The sequence below is a fragment of the Erythrolamprus reginae genome, chromosome 6, assembly GCF_031021105.1.
Source record: "Erythrolamprus reginae isolate rEryReg1 chromosome 6, rEryReg1.hap1, whole genome shotgun sequence".
Lineage (NCBI taxonomy): Eukaryota > Metazoa > Chordata > Lepidosauria > Squamata > Dipsadidae > Erythrolamprus > Erythrolamprus reginae.
The window spans coordinates 81379865-81399960 of NC_091955.1; the positions used below are offsets into that span (position 1 = coordinate 81379865).

The window sequence follows — 20096 nt, forward strand, 5'->3', positions numbered from 1 at the left end:
TTGTTATGAGGGAAATAGGAGGAGGAAGGAGTGTTGGATATGTTTGCCGCCTTTGGTTATTTATAATAATGATAAAGGTGAAATTTAAAAAATATTTTAAAAAGAAACATTTGCATAAGGCCATATAATGAATTCATTTTGGGGATGATATTTAAATCACAAAAGTAATTTTAAACATAGGGTTTTATTTAGTACACTAAACCCTTACTAAGATTTTGTTATTTTTATCCAAGGATGACAAGAAAGCGAGGAAGTCAAATTCCAAAAGAACCGAACACATTTCTGGGAATTCTGCCATGTTTTTAGGAGAGAGAGAGAGTTTCGTTTTGGGACTTAATCCAAAATTGCCTGTCAGGCCCTTCTGACATGACCAGAAGCTGTGAATTCATACATCTATTTCAATGATGTTTGAGCTGAAGAATCTGTTGGAAAAATGCCTCTTTATTAATCCAGGGTTTTTCAGTTTGTAGCTAGACAGTATTTTCAAGCAAATACTTGAGTGGTGACCACACATTTGGTATCACTTTTAGCAAACCTTTTGTCATCAGAAACTGAGTATTGATTCCTCACTTGTTTAAAATGAAATTAAAGGACTATTTCCTCCACTTCTTCCTTGCCAAGCTTCTCCTGTTCTTTTCCAGTGAGGCAACAGGTAAGACACAACCGGACCTGTTGCAGTATGCATTGCTTCTATTGGGAATACCAACCTAAACGTGACTTCCAGGTCAGGGGTCCCCAACCTTGGGAACTTTTAGACTTGAGGACTTCAATTCCAAGAATTGTGGGAATTGAAGTCCACAAGTCTTAAAGTTGCCAAGGTTGGGGACTCCTGTTTTAGGTTGATATATAATCCTGGGATGAGAGAAAGCTATGGACTTCTAAATGTTGTTAGTTCTCAATTCCCATTAGCCACAGCTACAGTTAAGGCTGAAGTTGAATAAAATTTGAAGCACCATTCACCATCCCTGTTTTATTTCATTCTTTTCTCCTACCTTTTTTCAATTTTTATCCATTCCAGTACAGGTAGTCCTTGACTTACAACCAAAACTGGGACCAAAATTTCCATTCTTAAGCAAGGCAGTTTGTTAGCATATTCATGACTGGGAGAACCAGTGGTAACAAGGTCAGCCAATGAATAGCATAGTAAGTAAGTTAGCCAATGGCAGCTTACCAACTTCTGAGTCTGTGCAGAGAATCGAAACTGAAAGCTTAAGCTTAAGGCTGGGCGTGGCTCAGTCCACTCTGCTTTCTTGTCCACTCTGTGTTTGTCTGCTGCTGAAATGAAACTAGCTGTTCCTTACTGCTAGTAACTGCTTGAAAAAGAATCTATATTGGTATTGTAAAATTTATTTCATCTATATTCTTGTATATAAAGAAGTTAATGAACCTAGCTAAATCGGTCATCTGTGTGTGCTTCTAGAAATTGATTTTTCTGCAACAGATTTTAATATAGTTGTTAAATAAATTGCACACCATTTTATGACCTTTTCTGCCATAAGGTAATCACTGCAATTTTTAAGTGAATCACACAGTTGAGTGCATTTGGCTTCTCCCGTTGATTTTGTTTATCAGAAGCAGGCTGGGAAGGTAGCAACTGGGGATCATTTCAATCGGAATGTTGCAAACATAACATTGTAATAACAAGCTGGTTGCCAAGTGCCCAGATTTTGATCATATGACTGTGGGATGCTGTGACAATCATTAAATGCAGAGACCAGTCATAAACCACTTTTTTAGTGCCATTGTAACTTTGACCAGTTGCTAAACAAATGGTTGTATGTTGAGGACCACCTGAAATTAGAATTAGAATTCCTTGCTCTTGAGCAAATCTAATATTCATTGGTTTGAGTATTTCCTTTCCCATTGCCTAAAGCAGTGGTAGGCAAAGTTGGCTCTTCTATGACACGTGGACTTCAACTCCCAGAATTCCTGAACTAGAGTGAGTGGCTCAGGAATTTTGGGAGTCAAGTCATAGAAGAGCCAACTTTGCCTAGCTCTGGTCAAGAGTATGTGATTATTTTTTCCTAAAAGGTGCTTCTTTTCAAGAGACAACTGGACCTTTTGATTTTTCTTTGCAGATGTTTCATTACTCATCCAAGAAGCTTCTTCAACTCTGAAGAAGACCTGAAGAAGCCTCTTGGATGTGAAACGTCTTTGAAGAAAAATAAGAAAGTCCAGTTGTCTCTTGAAAAAGCACCTTTGGGACAACCATGACCTGGTTGAATGAGAATCTCCATAGACATTTTTATTTGTGAATAGCGCAAATCTACCATTGTTTCCTGTTTGGCTTGATGATCAAGTTCCTTCAGTTGGGATTCTGCTAAAACTCCTTGTTATGTCTGTACTTTTACTTACTTACTTACTTACTTACTTACTTACTTACTTACTTACTTACTTATTTATTAGATTTGTATGCCGCTCCTTTCCGTAGAAAATAAAGGTAACCACTGATTGGCTTAAGTCGTCGCCAAGGAAAACCTTGGCGTGAAAGTTTAAAAAGAGGAACTCCCGGCTGTTTTCCCCGCGCCAGCAAGGTATATAAGGTGCGGCTTTAGCCGGTAGCTCGCAGTCACTTCCTACTTGCTAGCTGGTCACTTCAACTGTTCCTGATTGCCAGTAAAGAGCTGTTAACCTTCCTCAGCCTCCAGCCTCTGATTTAACACTCCTCATAATAACGATGATGGTTTGTTTATTTATTTGTTTGTTTGTTTGTTTGTTTGTTCATTCGTTCATTCATTCATTTATTCATTCATTCCATGATGACAGTGACAAACAACAATGACCACAACAGAGTTGGAAGGGATCTTGGACAACTTCTAGTCCAACCCCCTGCTCTGCGTCCAATCTCTTCTTATGATTCTACACAGCCCAAAACAACAGAACCTTACATGCATTTTTTGGAGAACAGAAACTTCTTGTATCTGACTACTAGTACTCTCTAGCTCTCTTCTGCCCCGACTTGTAAAATTAAAAAAACTTTGCCTTTAACTGTTTTGAAGATAATTAGTAGATATTCCTGTAAATTAGAAGGGCTGCCTACACAGCTGTTAATGGAACACTGCAAAAGGCTAATTGGTATTTCTGTTTACTGGTGCTTGGTTTGGGATAGTGTGGTGGCAGATGTGGGATAATTGTAATGGTGGAACAGTTTGAGAATGAGGGATCTGCTGAATGCCTAAAATTATGTACCATTGGGAGGATGAAATCAGACTTTTCATTACAAAGAAGTTTTTTAAGTACTTGCCAGGATTAATCAAGCAGTTTTTTCATTCTCCCAATATTTAAATAGGATTAAGCGGGTGCTTTTGTGTGTATATCATTAGATTTGGGGAAAGACTGCAGAAGTGTTCATTGGACTATCTATATAATCATGGTGGTGCAGGGCTTACAATGCAATACTGCAAGCTCCTTCTGCTGACTTCCAGATGGAGGCTCAGGGTTGACTCAGCCTTCCATCCTTCTGAGGTTGGTAAAATGAGGACCCAGATTATTGGCAACAGTATGCTGACTATAAACCACTTAGGGAGGGCTGCAAACCACTGTGAACTGGTCTATGTTTAAGTACTACTGTATATATGCACATTATTTGTAGGAGCTTTAACATTTAGTCTTGCTGTTTGATTGCAACTGCTAACTTATTTTGCTTTTCTCTCTTTCTTTATCTTTTTTTAGGTAACGGGTATAGTCGGCAGAGCAGATGTTCTGGCCTGTCTATTATTTCTTTTGGCTTTTCTCTCCTATAATAGGTAACTGTCTTTTATTTTAGAATGCTTGCCATTTTTAAATAAGACATGTGAACCTTTTGGATCTACATTTTATCTTGACAATGCCAACCCCTTCCATTAACAGGAAAGTGAACACAAGAACAAGGGGGCACAATCTGAGGTTAGTTGGGGGAAAGATCAGAAGCAACGTGGGAAAATATTATTTTACTGAAAGAGTAGTAAATGCTTGGAACAAACTTCTAGCAGACGTGGTTGGTAAATCCACAGTAACTGAATTTAAACATGCCTGGGATAAACATACAGTACTGTATATCCATCCTAAGATAAAATACAGGAAATAGTATAAGGGCAGACTAGATGGACCATGAGGTCTTTTTCTGCCATCAATCGTCTATGTTTCTATAGTCTCCCTCTCCCCACCTTCTTTCGGACATGACTGGGGAATTAAAGTAAACTGAATTACATTGCACCAAACCTCTGATTTAACAGACCCCGGCTTGAAAAACTTTGGATACAGTGTACCAAATTTGCATTTGGAGGTCAGCCTAATAATCATGGATGGGTCCCTTGTTTCCAAAGTCTTAGCAAATGCTTCTATGTGCCTGCTAGCAGTTATAGAAACATAGAAACATAGAAGACTGATGGCAGAAAAAGATCTCATCTTCCAATCTAGTCTGCCCTTATACTATTTCCTGTATTTTATCTTACAATGGATATATGTTTATCCCAGGCATGTTTAAATTCAGTTACTGTGGATTTACCAACCACGTCTGCTGGAAGTTTGTTCCAAGGATCTACTACTCTTTCAGTGAAATAATATTTTCTCTGAAAGAGTAGTAGATCCTTGGAACACTTTTTTCCCATCAGTGCATTTACCAGCCTTTCTACTTTAATGGAGAAAAGGGAACATTGCACCAGTGGGGAAATCCTATTTTTTTACTATTGGTTTACTATTGGTTCTGTGGACATGGTTTGATGGGTATGTTTTGGCTTGGTGTGCATGGCAGGGGAAGGATACTACAAAATCCTCATTCCCTCTCCACTTCACTCCTCTCCACTCCTGGGTGAAGGAGTTTGCAAAATCTCCATTCCCAACCCAGGCTGGGGACAGCCAGAGGTAGTGTTTCGAACGAGTTAAAATTTCCGCTACCAGTTCTCCAGAACCTGTCAGAACCTGCTGGATTTCACCCTTGCCCTGCACTGCTATAAACCGTATCCAATGTGGAAGAAGAGGAGCAGGAACATCTGTGGTGGGGTCAAAAAAATTCAACATGGGGGCTGCTATGGCCATTTTTGAAAGCCTCACCTCTTCTTTAAATTTGCTGTGCATGCTATAAAAAGTTTCACAGTTGGCTTTTCTTTTTGCCTTGCAGGAGCGTGGATCAGCTTTATGTTGGGGAACATTTCCCTCCCACTGCCTCCCTGTCTTTTTTGCTGCTTAGTTTATTTCTTGGGACTTGTGCAATGCTGGTAAAAGAAACAGGGATCACCGTATTTGGCGTCTGCTTAGTATACGACGGCTTCCTGCTTTCACAAAATGGATCCAGATTGTGAGTACAGTGTGTGCAACTTACTATTCTGGCAATCTTTTTTCTTGCGGAGACAAATGAGCCTATTCCCCAAACTGTCCAGTAGCATACATGCTCATTTACATATCTGTTATGTGTTTTACTTATTTACAGGGTGTATGTGGTCATACTTATTTATTTTATTTATTTATTGGATTTGTATGCTGCCCCTCTCCGTGGACTTGGGGCCGCTAACAACAGTGATAAAAACAGCATGTAACAATCCAATACTAAAACAACTAAAAAACCCTTATTTATAAAACCAAACATACATACAAATATACCATGCATAAATTGTAGAGGCCTAGGGGGAAAGAATATCTCAGTTCCCCCATGCAGAGGTGGGTTTTAAGAAGCTTACGAAAGGCGAGGAGGGTGGGGGCAATTCTAATCTCTGGGGGGAGTTGGTTCCAGAGGTTCTGGGACCACCACAGAGAAGGCTCTTCCCCTGGGTCCCGCCAAACGACATTGTTTAGTTGACGGGACCCGGAGAAGGCCAACTCTGTGGGACCTAACTGGTCGCTGGGATTTATGCGGCAGAAGGCGGTCATATAATGATTCTTATACATCATATAATGATTCTAAACAGCTCACAACAATCCATAACAATAGGACTATCCTTCTCTCAGGCACCAGATTAAAAACAACTTCCAACTTCCCACCAAACAAAAAAGCAAAACACTTTAACTACTACAACATACTGGCTCTCTTAGGCATCTTGTAAATGTTGGACAAAAGAAATCTCATTCTTTTGTCCAACAGTGAACAGATACTTGCTGAACAAAAGGTTAACACTTTCCCATACATACAATATAATACAATACGACACAGTGTGGCAAATATAAACATTTACAGTTTGGCTTCTAAAAGATACTGAATGTATAAAGACATCAAAAATGAGCAAAAAGTACAAGAAGACGGAAGCTAGAAAAGTGTTTCGCCTTGTTTTCTTTCTCTTTTATTTGTTGTTGCCAACTTTGCTGTGTTGTGTTACTATTTTTCTCAGCATGCATAAATAATAAGAGGTAACCATAGGATGGAGAGCTCAGTAGTTAGTTTAAGTCAGAAACTTTCATTATGCAATATAAATTCATTATTTATTGATGTTATATTAAGCTTTGAACATAAAAATGTATTCAATTTTATATTTATTGATATTAACTTTCCAAATTATAGCTAACATTTACCGGTATATAATATATTTTCTTTTTTCTATATTCAGTTGAATATTAGAATATTAATAATCTCTATTCAATATTGTATAATTATCACTATATTGAAATAATATAATGTATTACATATGTCTTATAATTACACAATTTTTGAAAAAAGCTTATATCCAATCCTTACCTTTAAGGTATAAGATAATCTTATTACCATCTATCTAAAATAATATGTTTCAGTAAATATTTAAAATTTTATCTGGTTTTTTCCCCCTTAGGTCTTGATAATGAACATTAAGTTCAATATTTTTGGACTTGAGCTATGGCTTTGAGAGACCCATGACAACCTAAATCAAAGGCTATCATTTTTAGAACAAGTGTTATACATTTAATTATGGTTGACCTCTAGAGAATTACATGTGGCTCACAAAATCAAAAACTTGTAGAAATTACTCATTTTCATTTTCACATTTATCCCTTTGGGGAGCAATTCATATGAAGACTGAAAAGCGAAGCTCTCAATTATTATTATTATTATTATTATTATTATTATTATTATTATTATTATTTAGATTTGTATGCCGCCCCTCTCCGTAGGGTGTAAGATTGGGGAAACCACAATTTTGGGGCTTCAGTGAAGGGAAATAGAAGTTAAAGATTTGTCTTTTAATGGCTTTGAGTCAATGTTGACTCCTGATGACTACTTGGACAAGACCCTGCAGTTTAGTTGGCAAGATTGTTTGGAAGTCAATTGCCTTTCCACCTTCCTAGGGGACTGCTTCAGATCACCCAACTGGCTTTGTGTCCAAGGCAGAATTAGAACTTGCTGTCTCTGGGTATCTAACCTGATGACATAAGATGATGACAATCATTAAGTGTTGTACCACATGATTCTTGACAAATCTATATTTTCTTTTATATATACTGAGAGCATAGGCACTGTTCTGTCGGGCTCTCTGGTAGACTTCTCCCACAAATTCACAGGTACAAATTTCAGACACACACACGTTTGAAAATTCAAAACAATGTTCTTTATAATGAAAAGTCACTTAAGCCAAGCCCTCTTTTGGTATAGCAAAGAGCACTCGTCTCCAAACAAACTGGTAATTAGTACAAGTCCCTTATCAGTTCTGAGATACTTAGCTTGCAGCTGTGAGGCAATTCACAGTCCTTCTTCTTTCACAAAGTGAAACACACTTTGCTCTGGTTTAGTTTCAAAGCGGGGAAAAATCAGCAGACAAAGGTCGAAGTCAGTAAAGCAGTCACGAAACACAATGATCAGATAATCCTCCACAATGGCCAAACCCACAGGCTGCTATTTATAGCAGCCTCACTAATTACCACAGCCCCACCCAACCACAGGTGGCCTCATTTTCTTTGATAATAATCTCTCAGTTGTGGTTGCCTATGCATCGCTCTCTGCATGCGTGGCTGTATCATTAACTCTTGTTCTGAATCCAAGGAGGAGCTAGATTGATCTCCTTCTGAGCTGTCTGCCACACTCTCCTCCTTCCTGTCACTCATGTCTTCTTGGTCAGAGGAGCCTTCACCAGCAGATTCCACCAGGGGCAAAACAGGCCTGCAGCATGTGGATGTCTCCCCCACATCCACAGTCCTTGGGGCAGGAGCAAGGCCAGAGCTAACCACAACAGGCACCAAGACAAATTCCTTGTGTGTCCAATCACACTTGGCCAATAATTCTATTCTATTCTATTCTGTTCTGTTCTGTTCTGTTCTATTCTATTGCATTGCATTGCATTGCATTGCATTCCACTCCATTCCACTCCATTCTGATAAGCACTGCACAAAACTGTATCTCAGAAGTTAAAGTAAATCGGAGAGCCTTTACAGTCATCCTGAGCAATTAGAAAATTGGTGTGATAAAAATAAAATAATCCATAATTAGCGCAATGAAGGAGAATATAATGCTAATGATATTCGTGTTGGGTAGGTAAAGAGAAATGTGCCTAGTGATTTCATGGCCATGAAGTCGTCATAGCAACAATATGGATGTGGTTTATACTGTGTTCTTTCAAGTTGGGTTTAGCTGCAGGATTATAAAGTGATGTTCCATTCAGATTACATCTAGACCTGACTCTACTTAGCTTCCAACCCCTGATAAGGTTAGTCCCATGCTGTCACCTGCTAACAATTTAGCAAAGCCCTAGATAATAATAATTAGATACTGTTCTGTCGAGCTCACTGGCAGAATCCTCCCGAAAATTCAGATACAAATTTCACACACACACATGTTTGAAAATTCAAAACAATGTTCTTTATTATGAAAATTCACTTAAACTAAGCCCTCTTTTTGTATAGCAAAGAGCACTCGTCTCCAAACAAACTGGTAATTGGTACAAGTCCCTTATCAGTTCTGAGATACTTAGCTTGCAGCTGTGAGGCAATTTACAGTCCTTCTTCTTTCACAAAGTGAAACACCCTTTGCTCTGCTTTAGTTTCAAAGCAGGGAAAAAGCAACACACCAAGGTCGATGTCAGCAAGATAGGCACGAAACACAATGATCAGATAATCCTCCACAATGGCCAAACCCACACGCTGCTCTTTATAGCAGCCTCACTAATTACCACAGCCCCACCCAACCACAGGTGGCCTCATTTTCTTTGATAATAATCTCTCAGTTGTTGCTGCCTATGCATCGCTCTCCACATGCATGGCTGTATCATTAACTCTTGTTCTGAATCCAAGGAGGAGAGAGATAATTGATCTCCTTCTGAGCTGTCTGCCACACTCTCCTTCTTCCTGTCACTCATGTCTTCTTGGTCAGAGGAGCCTTCATCAGCAGATTCCACCGGGAGCAAAACAGGCCTGCGGCATGTGGATGTCTCCCCCACATCCACAGTCCTTGGGGCAGGAGCTGGGCCAGAGCTAACCACCACAGATACGAATTATTATGTTTGATTGCTTCAGGAACATATGGTGCCCAATATATGGAAAATAGAAATTCTAGAAAGAGGCTTGCGTGGCCCTGACAAGGTGTATCTTTGTACCTATCATAAATTGATTACAGGTACAGGAGTTGTAATGTATGTGGTTTAATACATTATGTCTGCAGACGTCCTTTCTTTATTTTTGGGTACTGATTTGAAGAGACAGGTTTTCTCACCATTTTTAAACAAACAAACAGCACTGCTACTATAGTCCTAACAGTTTAGACTAATCATGCAGTACTGTCAGAAACTGCAGCTGTCAGGGAGGATCAGTGAAATATGAACGAAAGAAGACATTTCTTGATCAGTGTTTCTGGTCCAACTGAGCTGCTCCCAAAATACTCTCTTTACAGGCTCGGGTTTTCAAAATAACACACTGGAATTCGTCAATTTTATGTCTATGGGATGATAAGTACATTCCAATCTCACAGGCTGAGTTTACAAGGTTATAAATCTTCTCTAATGAGCAGATAGTCGGCTTTTAGCATCTCCTTATCTCTGTGTCAGGTTCAAGCTAATTTCAAACAGTGTTATCATGTAATGTTAAAAACTTACTACGTCGGAGAAACAGCAAACATCCATCTTGTCTTCTTCAGCTTGCACAAAAGTGTCCCTCATTTCCAAACACCTCCAGATCTGACGTATTAATTAATTTACACATTCTGAATAAGCAGATTCAAAACCTCTTTCCCAAAAGCTCGTCTTTCCCCCCGTCAAACCTCCTAAATCTGGTGTTTAACCAAGAACTATCTGTTACTCCCCCATTTTCTGAAGAAGCACTGCTTTCCATGCTAACGTCAGATGGATTTTCTACTAAGCACTCATCCCCACTACTCTCCCCCACTTCTCTTAAATCAGGGTGCATTGCAGCTTCTGCGTCTTCGTCCTCCTCTGAATCTGACATTTCCAGAGGCTGACAGGGAACACTCACAGCAATCAGGACCTACGTTCACAGCCCATGTTCTCTGTCACACAATAGCAAGCCAAAAGCATTTGGGAAGCTTATAAGCTACAGTGGAGAATGACTATTACTTTCAGCAGTTGCTTCCTAAGATCCAGCATTTAGCCTATGTTACCCTATGATTCTGAAGAGAGTAAAAAAGCCATCCGTGTTAGTTTCAATTGCTTTTAACAATTAAAGGAACAATTAATACTTGTTAGAATTGGCTACTATCCCTATAATTAATAATGCAGCAGCATACACGAAGTATAGTTGAGTTGGATTCCAAAGTGGAATTTCCTCTAAGAGTTAGAAGGATTGGAATCCACAACCATTCTGCCTCCATGTGATTCAGTCTAAATTAAGTCTGAATCTTATTCACTCCATCCAGGCTCTGGAATGGGATTATAATCCTCATCATTTTTAGATTCAGCTAGGAATAATCTGCATTCTGGTGAGTCTTTACTCCATAATGATGGATGACTTCTCTAGCAGTTTGATGTGGATATTAAACCGTAAGGGGCACAGGACCAAGTCAAAAAGGCTTCAACAGTTGTTAACCTAATCCTACATAGCTTCTGCTCCAGTAATCTCACACTACTAATCCGAGCATACAAAATGTTCGCCAGACCAATCCTTGAATACAGCTCATCTGCCTGGAACACACACTATACATGTGTATTGTACTGTATTTGTTATATTGTACACCGCCGTGAGTTGTCTGAGAAGGGTGCCATAGAAATCTAATAAATAATAATAATAATAATAATAATAATAATAACAACAACAACAACAACAACAACAATGACGCAGTCCAGAGCCCTCTGTAACTGCTATTTCACTACCTTCAGATCAGTTCTCTTTTCAGTCCCTTTCCTAAGGTTCCAAGCATAGATTCTGATTTTTTTAAAAAAAAAATCCGATACAAAGTATGTTGACATTTTTATCAGATTGCCTATTTTGATGCCAAAATCCCTTTCCCTGATTAATTGCATTAATGTAGCAGTGAAATGTGCTATTTTGAAGTCAACTTTCATCCTTTGATATTTGCATACCCTGAGTCACCTTTGCTTTTTTGAATATAATCCTTCTGCAACTCTTCACAATCCCTTAAAAATTGTTTTTACTACCTTGAATCACAAACTCCACAATGCTGATATACAAGTCAAAGATGTTGTCCTGAGAAGCTGGGCAGTTTTCACTCCAGTCCGACAAGGAAGTAGAACAGGGAAATTCTGATTGACTCCTTCCCAAAAGGACTCCCTATTTAAAACCCTGTGAAAAGCAGGCAGGGCCTGATGTTTGCTCACTATAACCAATAAAGAGCTGAAGTCTCACTGCCAGTCTCCTGCCTCTTTGGTATCTCAACAAAAGGCACCAGCTCCAATGCCAGTCCTTGGGGAATCTCATTTTATGCGTCATGGTGTGAGCTCTGCTCTTTTCTTCCGATTCCCTGTCTCCTTGGTAGCTGAGTTTTGTCAGTAGATTTTGATAAGGGGCTTTGTCAAAGGCTCTTTGAAAATTCAAGTGGTACAATATCAGTTATTATTATTATTATTATTATTATTATTATTATTATTATTATTATTATTATTATTATTTATTAGATTTGTATGCCGCCCCTCTCCGTAGACTCGGGGCGACTCACAACAGTGATAAAAACAATACATGGTAAGAAATCTAATAATTAAAATATAAAATAACAGTTTTACATTACAAAGTCTAAAAAAACCCACCCACAACCCCAGTAGATAAAATACATACACACAGTCATATCATGCACAAAGTTACATAGGCAAGGGGGGGATGTCTCAGTTCCCCCAAGCCTGACGACAGAGGTAGGTCTTAAGGAGCTTACGAAAGGCAAGGAGAGTAGGGGCAGTTCTAATCTCCGGGGGGAGTTGATTCCAGAGGGTCAGAGCCACCACAGAGAAGGCTCTTCCCCTGGGTCCCACCAGACGACATTGTTTAGTCGACGGGACCCGGAGAAGACCAACTCTGTGGGACCTAACTGGCCGCTGGGATTCATGCGGCAGAAGGCGGTCTCGCAGATATCCTGGTCCGGTGCCATGAAGGGCTTTATAGGTCATAACCAACACTTTGAATTGTGACCAGAAATTGATCAGCAATCAATGCAGACTGCGGAGTGTTGGTGTAACATGGGCATACTTAGGAAATACAGTATACAATACAATACAATACAGTACTTAGAGATAAATGTTAGTATTTGGGGAAATAAATGGAAGGAGGAAATGTGTAACCGAAAATGATTTTTAAAACGAATATTTTAATTCTGTTTTATTTATCATTGTTCATCATCTACATTGTTTTTTTTAAAATTTGTGTCATTTCTGTTTAAATAATCTGTCAAAGCACATGCAATTAAACAAATAAATAAGTAACATTGAGAGGGTTCATCTTTCAATAGTCTAATTTGCTTTTTAATATTCAGTCCTGGACAGCCATCTAAGTTGAGAATTCATCTTTGGATCAATTTGTGTTACCTCTCACATGGGCAGTATGCTAAATAAATATTGTTGCTAAGCCTTTTCTCCTTGAAAACCAGATAGAGGTAGAATTCTGCCTTACTAATGCAAGCTTTTAATTCCTCTGTTTATTAGAAAAAATGGAGGGCTACATGCGAAGATGGCTCGACAGTCGGCGGTTTCTCTACAAACCCCTTTGCATTTTCCATCGTCCAGCCGGGAAAACGGGAAGCACCGTGTGGCTCACAAGGGGACCTGGAATTCCTGCCACCCTGCCTCACCTGAAGAACAACAGGGCAATGGCCATTCCGTCTTGAGAAAAGCACCATGGGCTGTACTTAGGTACCAGAGTCACACAATTGTTGAGAATATAAATGTATACAGAAGGGCAAAGAGATGCATAGGGGTGGGAGAAGGAGAGCGCGAGTCATAGTATTTGTACTTCAGGAATGGCGAGTGATAAGGCAGCAGCATAGAGCAGCGGTCCCCAATCTTTCTGGCTTGCCGGACTGGTAGGATGGAGAGGGGATGGTTCCGTGCGAATGGTAGGCAAATGGAGTCAGTGTGATTCCTGCTGTGCGTACAAAGAGAACTGTGAGCACAAAACCCCACTCTATTCCAGTTGTGAACAGGTTGCAGCCCAGGGATTGGAGATTACGTATGTATGTATGTATGTATGTATGTATGTATGTATGTATGTATGTATGTATGTATGTATATATATATGTGTGTATGCATCTATCTATCTATCTATCTATCTATCTATCTATCTATCTATCTATCTATCTATCTATCTATCTCTATCTATCTATCTATCTATCTATCTATCTTGAATAAAAATAGATACAATGACAATAAATACTATTAAAACATTAAAAATACCAAAACCCCACAATAAAACAGACAATCATTCCTCTTTCTAGAGGGCCGGGGCTGCAACAGAGAAGGCTCTCCCGCGTGGACCCGCCAGTTGGTATTGTTTGGCCATCGGGACAGTGAAGAGGCCGACTTTGTATGACCTAACTAGTTGCTGGGATGCGTGAGGCAGAAGACAGTCCCGTAAATAATCTGGTCCAATGACATGTAGGGCTTTATAGATGATAACCAACCCCTTGAATTGCATTCGGAGACCAATCGGCAGCCAGTGCAGCTCATGGAGTGCTGGAATTATCTGAGTACACCCAACACGGCTCTTGCGTCTGCATGCTAGACTAGTTGCAGTCTCTGAAAATTCTTCAGGAGTAGCTGTCAGCATGGATCATATTTTTATGGGGTGGTGTAGAGAATAATGAAGATGATCATGACAAAGATGTCCCAGGGAAAGCATGTTTGAAATCCACAAAGACAGGTAAGCACTCGAGGTAGACATCTCATGTAGTGGTTAGAATGCACTATCGCAGGCAAGCCCTGCCCAAAGCCTGGAGTTCGATCCTGACTGGGCTCGAGGTTGACTCAGCCTTTCATCCATCAATAAAATGATTATCCTGATTGTTAGGACCAATATGCAAATAATGCTTCTATTTTGTAAATTGCCCAGAGAGTGCTATAAAGCAGTGTTTTTCAACCGGTGTGCCGCGGCACACTAGTGTGCCGCGAGACATGGTCAGGTGTGCCGCGAGGCGGTTCGCCCCCCCCCGCTATTGCCCCCCCGCCGCCGCCGCCGCTATTGGCACCCTCCCACGGGAGGCCGGCAAAGGTTGCTTTGAAAGTCGGCCCCCTCGCGCCCATGGCTTCTCGTCGCTTCCCCAAAGCACCGTCGCTTCCCCGAAAGCGCGCTCCTCATCTCCCTGCCAGCCCGCGGGGGAGGGGGGGCGGGGAGGCGCCGGCAGCAGAAGGGAAGGGAGCCGCGGCCGCCCCTGCCTCCCCACGGTGCCTCCGGCCCCCTCGGCCTTTCGGCGCTGCCCCCCGCCCGCCCCCTCTCCTCCTCCGCTGTCTCCTGCCTTTCGGCGTGGCTCCTCCCGCACCCAGAACGCAGGAGACAAAAAATGGCCCAACTCTCGTTCTCTCTCCGTTCTCAGCGGAGGCCAGCGAAGGTAATATTCAATGTCGGGAGCGCGCGGGCGGTTGCGCGCGCTCCCTACCCCCCTGCTAGCCGCTCGGAATATTCAAAATAAGAAAAACCTTCGCCGGTGAAGGCTTTTCTTATTTTGAATATTCCGAGCGGCTAGCAGGGGGGGTAGGGAGCACGCGCAACCGCCCGCGCGCTCCCGACATTGAATATCACCTTCGCTGGCCTCCGCTGAGAAGAACGGAGAGAGAACGAGAGTGAGTGACAGCAACAGACAGCAAGATAGAGAGAAAGTGAGAAAGAGAGAGAGAGAAAGGGGGGAGAGAAAGAAATAGCAAGAGAGAGAACAAGAGAGAGAAAGAGTGTGAGAAAGAAAACAAGAGAGAGAGAGAAAGCAAGAGAGAGAGAAAACAAGAGAGAAAGTGAGAAAAAGAGAGAAAGAGGGAGGGAGAGAGAAAGAGAGAGAGAGAAAGAACAAGAGAGAGAAAGAAAATAAGAGAGAACAAGAGAGAGAGAGAGAGAAAATAAGAGAAAAAGAGATAGCAAGAGAGAGAGAGAAAGCAAGAGAGACAGATAGGGAGAGGAAAGGAGAGAGAGAAATGAGAACAAAAAGGGGAGAAAAAAGGAGAAATGATTGAGGCAGAGAATGAGAGGAGAGAGAAACAAAAGAGAGAGAGAGGGGTGATTCTTGAAGCATATGGTAAAAAGCACCCAAATAATAAGAAATGCCCCCCAGCCCACACCTCTTTTTGAAAAGAATAAAAGAGAAAAAAACTCAGCCCTCAACTGGTTTTGGAAATGGTTCCAGTGTGTATACACACACACACATAAGGGGGGGGAGAGAGACAGGGATGGAATAAGAGGAGAAGTGAGAGGGAAAAGGAATGAGGGAAAAAGAGAGGAAGAGAGAGAAATGACAAACATGAGAGAGAAAAGGGGGAAAGACAGGAGAAGTACCCAGAAATGAGATATAAATTTGAGTAGGGATGATTGCTGATTGACTGTATTTATAAGGGGATGTTACATGGGATTATGTATATGAGGGGGTTATGTATGTATGTATGTATGTATGTATGTATGTATGTATGTATTTATTTAATTTGTGTCATTTTGGTTGGTGGTGTGCCCCAGGATTTTGTAAATGTAAAAAATGTGCCGCGGCTCAAAAAAGGTTGAAAATCACTGCTATAAAGCACTACGGGGCGGTATGTGAGCCTAACGTTTTTTTGCTCTTGCTATCTCCCTAATTCATTGAAGTATAAGAAGGCAAAGAGTTGCAAGACAATCAGACTTGCAAGATAATAATAATAATAATAATAATAATAATAATAATAATCATCATCATCATCATCATCATCATCATTTATTAGATTTGTATGCCGCCCCTCTCCGCAGACTCAATGGATGTCAACCCCACTATTTATTATTTTATTTATTATATTTTATTTTATTATTTTATTTTATTTGTTCAAAAAAATTTTATGCCGCCCTTCTCCTTAGACTCAGGGCGCCTTACAACATGTTAGCAATAGCACTTTTTAACAGAGCCAGTGCATTGCCCCCACAATCCAGGTCCTCATTTTACCCACCTCCGAAGGTTGGAAGGCTGAGTCAACCTTGAGCTGGTGATGAGATTTGAACTGCTGACCTACAGATTTACAGTCAGCTTTAGTGGCCTGCAGTACTACGCTCTACCTGCTGCGCCACCTCCGCACTAGATCGACCAGACCAAGAAAACAATTCTATAGGAAGGCTAAACCTACTGTGAGCCCTTCAAGGTAATGCAGACTACTCCCATTCTTGCTTTGTGAATGTTTCTCTTATCAGACTTTTGTCTTGGCTGCAGCAGTTCTTCCTTTTCTCTTAAAGTTATCCTCACAGTCTGTTACAACTACTGTAACAGGCTTGAAACCTTCGACAACACCGAGCAGAGAATTTTAACAGAGCATGGATGTGTGATAAAGCCAAGACACAGACTTAGTTAAATAAGTATTATTTACATATAAACAAAATATAAACAATCCAGAATAAGCACGAAGCAAATACAGAATAATACGCACTAAGCAATTACAAGATGAGCACAAAGCAAAACACAATATAGATAACAAGCACGAAGCTAAACTACAATATAGATAATAAGCACGAAGCTTCTACAATATAGATAAAAGCACAAAGCACGAAGCTTAAACACGACTCCCCCATCTCTCAGGCAAAGGTAAAGGAAGTGACGGAGCAAAATAATGAGCTTTTATAGCTTCAATGAGGAAGTGACGAAACAGCCTTGAATATTAACTCTTCAAGTACAAGTTAACCCTTTAAGTGCACATTAACTCTTTAAGTACAAGTTTGGTACAAGTGTACAATATGCAGTTTACAATGGCAATCCTTAACAACCATGTACCCTGTACTAACAATTCAGATTGGCTATCATAATGGAATCCTGCAAGTCTTCATCTCTTCCTCACCATTTAATAGAGATAATATCTTGCTTTTGCCTTTCTTCTTATGCAAGGTTGCATTTGTATGTGTGCAGAACACTGTCTGTTAGTATATTTTAATGGCATCTCTCCAGAGTATGAAATGTCTCATAGCTAGCTTTAAGAAATTTTCCTCCCATTAAACATTGAGTGTAATAAGTATTTCTATTTAGAATAGAATAGAATTTTATTGGCCAAATATGATTGGACACACAAGGAATTTGTCTGCATATGCTCTCAGTGCAGTGGTACCTCTACTTAAGAATTTAATTCGTTCTGTGACCAGGTTCTTAAGTAGAAACGTTTGTAAGTAGAAGCAATTTTTCCCATAGGAATCAATGTAAAAGCAAATAATGCATGCAAACCCATTAGGAAAGAAATAAAAGCTCGGAATTTGGGTGGGAGGAGGAGGCGGAAGAAGAGGAGGACAGTCGCTGCCCAGAGCAAAGGGAGCGTTTCTTTTCTCTATGTGCTGGCAGAGATTTATTCTCCCCCAAATGCCCAGAGAAAGGAAAATGCTTTGTTCGCTCTGGACTGCCAAAGCCTCCTTAAGCGCCACCAAAAGGCTCCTCTGGCAGCCCAGAAAAGCCCAAGATGGCCGGGATTAAAGGGGGAATGGCAGGAAACTGGTTGGGCCTTCATGCCGCTCTCAAATTTCCTGGGAATTTTTTTCTGGGCTCGGATTCTTAAGTAGAAAATAATTCTTAAGAGGCAAAAAAATCTTGAACACCCGGTTCTTATCTAGAAAAGTTCTTAAGTAGAGGCGTTCTTAAGTAGAGGTGCCACTATATATATAAAATAAAAGATATGTTCATCAAGAATCATAACATCCAACACTTAATGATAGTCTGTGTACATATAAGCCAGTGATGGCGAACCTTTTTTGGTTCAAGTGCCAAAAAGGTGTGTATGTGTGTGCTAGCATGCGCCCACACCAATTTTCTCTCCTTGCGCATGTGCACCCCCTGTGCTGCCCTTGTGCATGGATACAGTCCTCCCCCCCATCCCTGCATATGTGCACAAGCCTCACTGAAACCTGGGTTGATGAAAAAACAGCCAAACAGGCAAACTGGAAGTTTCACTAGCCTTTCAAAGGTTTTCATAACTACAGATGATAGAGCAACTGGTCTGTAGTCGTTCAGTTCCTTGATGGTGGGCTTCTTCGGCACTGGGATGATAGTAGAGCGTTTGAAGCAAGAAGGAACATAGCACATCTCTAGCTATTTACTGAGGATTCTGGTAAACATGGGGACCAATTGGTCAGCACAGACTTTTAAGCAAGAAGGAGTTATCTTGCCTGGGCCTGAAGCTTTTCCAGGCTTCTGTCTGTGAAATAGATCTTGCACTTCCTTTTCTGTTATCACTAGGAGTTGTGAACCCAGGGGCATGGGGTCAATTGTAGGAAGCTTGGCTGTTGTTGGTGTGTCTGACATGAGGGTTGAGATATGTTGCTGTAGTTTTCTTTGAAACCTTCAGTAAAACAAATTCAGGTCATCTGCCAATTGCTGATTTCCTTCAACCTTGGAAGGTGGTTTGCCATAACCAGTGGTATTTTTAAAAGTTCTCCACATATTTGCTGGTTCATTTTTGGGGAACTGATTCTTTAGCTTTTCAGAGTAGCTTCTTTTTGCTGCTCTGATCTCTCTTGTTAATACATTATCACCTTTTTAATAGGCTTCCTCTTTGGAAGGATGTAGCTGCCTACGTTCAGCTGTGAACCAAGATTTGTTGTTGCTGTATATTCGCAGGTTCCTGGAATATTCATGGAACTAGCTTGCTTTGGTCAAGTACAATTAAAACCAGACCCACTTTCTTTTATTGTATTTGATGACTTGTTTTTTTAGAACCCCTTTAAAAGTTTAAACTGGGCAATTCTTTAGTTAGGGTTATACACATAAACAAGTTGCCTTAAACACGATGATAGGCCATATTGGGTGTTTATTGTGCAATTGTAGTTATGCATCCTTTATTCCCGAGAGAAGGATCCATTTCAGCATTTCCTACTTTTTAAAATTGCATTTGAATATTCGCCCATAAACACACAACTGCTTAGAAGAACAGGATATTCGTTTTGCAGAATTTAGGTTCTTCTTAGATCTTTTCCTTGTTTTAAAGCAAAGAATGCTTACAGCGTTGTAACCTATCCAGTGGATTGCAAAATAGATCATTCAGATTTAGATCTATGAGCAGTGATGTTTTTTGTTTTTGTTTTATGCCTTTGGTCAGGATGTTAAATGTTGTAAGGCTATAAAACTGATGTCTTTGTTTTATCATTATTCAAAGACTTGACAATTCCAGTGCATTTGATAGATGCCGGGTGTGCTCCTGAGGTCACACGTTGTTTATATTGTGTCTTTTTGTCTTGGGGCCAAAAGATAGCAAGACATTGCGATTCTTGCTCCTTGGCTAATACTGGAACTAGCAGAACAAAAGGTTAGGAGCGAGAAAGCTGAACACTCTGGGGAATCCGTAAGACTCTTTGTAATTAAAGGTCCAGGATTCACCAGTTTCTGCCTGCTTGTGTAATTTGTGTAGAGACTCAAAGCCTCTGCCGGATACAAGGGCACAGAAGAGCTTTTCAGCACAATTGTGGTACAGGTAGTCCTCCACTTATGACCAGTTCAGTGCAGGTTACCTGCAAACCGGTGCACTGCATATGCGTCCTCTTGATTCAGGCACGTATGTGCCCTCACCTGCATTGCACATCCCTCACACAACATGTCTCCATGTCAGTTGGCTTTCAGCAGATATGGAGACCTTAAGGCAGTGATGGTGAACCTA

General features: G+C 40.6%; 1 protein-coding gene across 2 annotated transcripts in view; it reads left to right on the forward strand.

Annotated features, from left to right (window-relative positions):
- Positions 1-20096, forward strand: part of TMTC1 (transmembrane O-mannosyltransferase targeting cadherins 1) — a 201224-nt gene that overhangs the window by 38082 nt on the left and 143046 nt on the right. For both annotated transcript variants that reach the window (XM_070754857.1, XM_070754858.1), the window contains exons 3-5: positions 3673-3746; positions 5099-5275; positions 12966-13172. In XM_070754857.1, coding sequence (XP_070610958.1) covers positions 3673-3746; positions 5099-5275; positions 12966-13172 — 458 coding nt within the window. The remainder of the gene's footprint in view (positions 1-3672; positions 3747-5098; positions 5276-12965; positions 13173-20096) is intronic.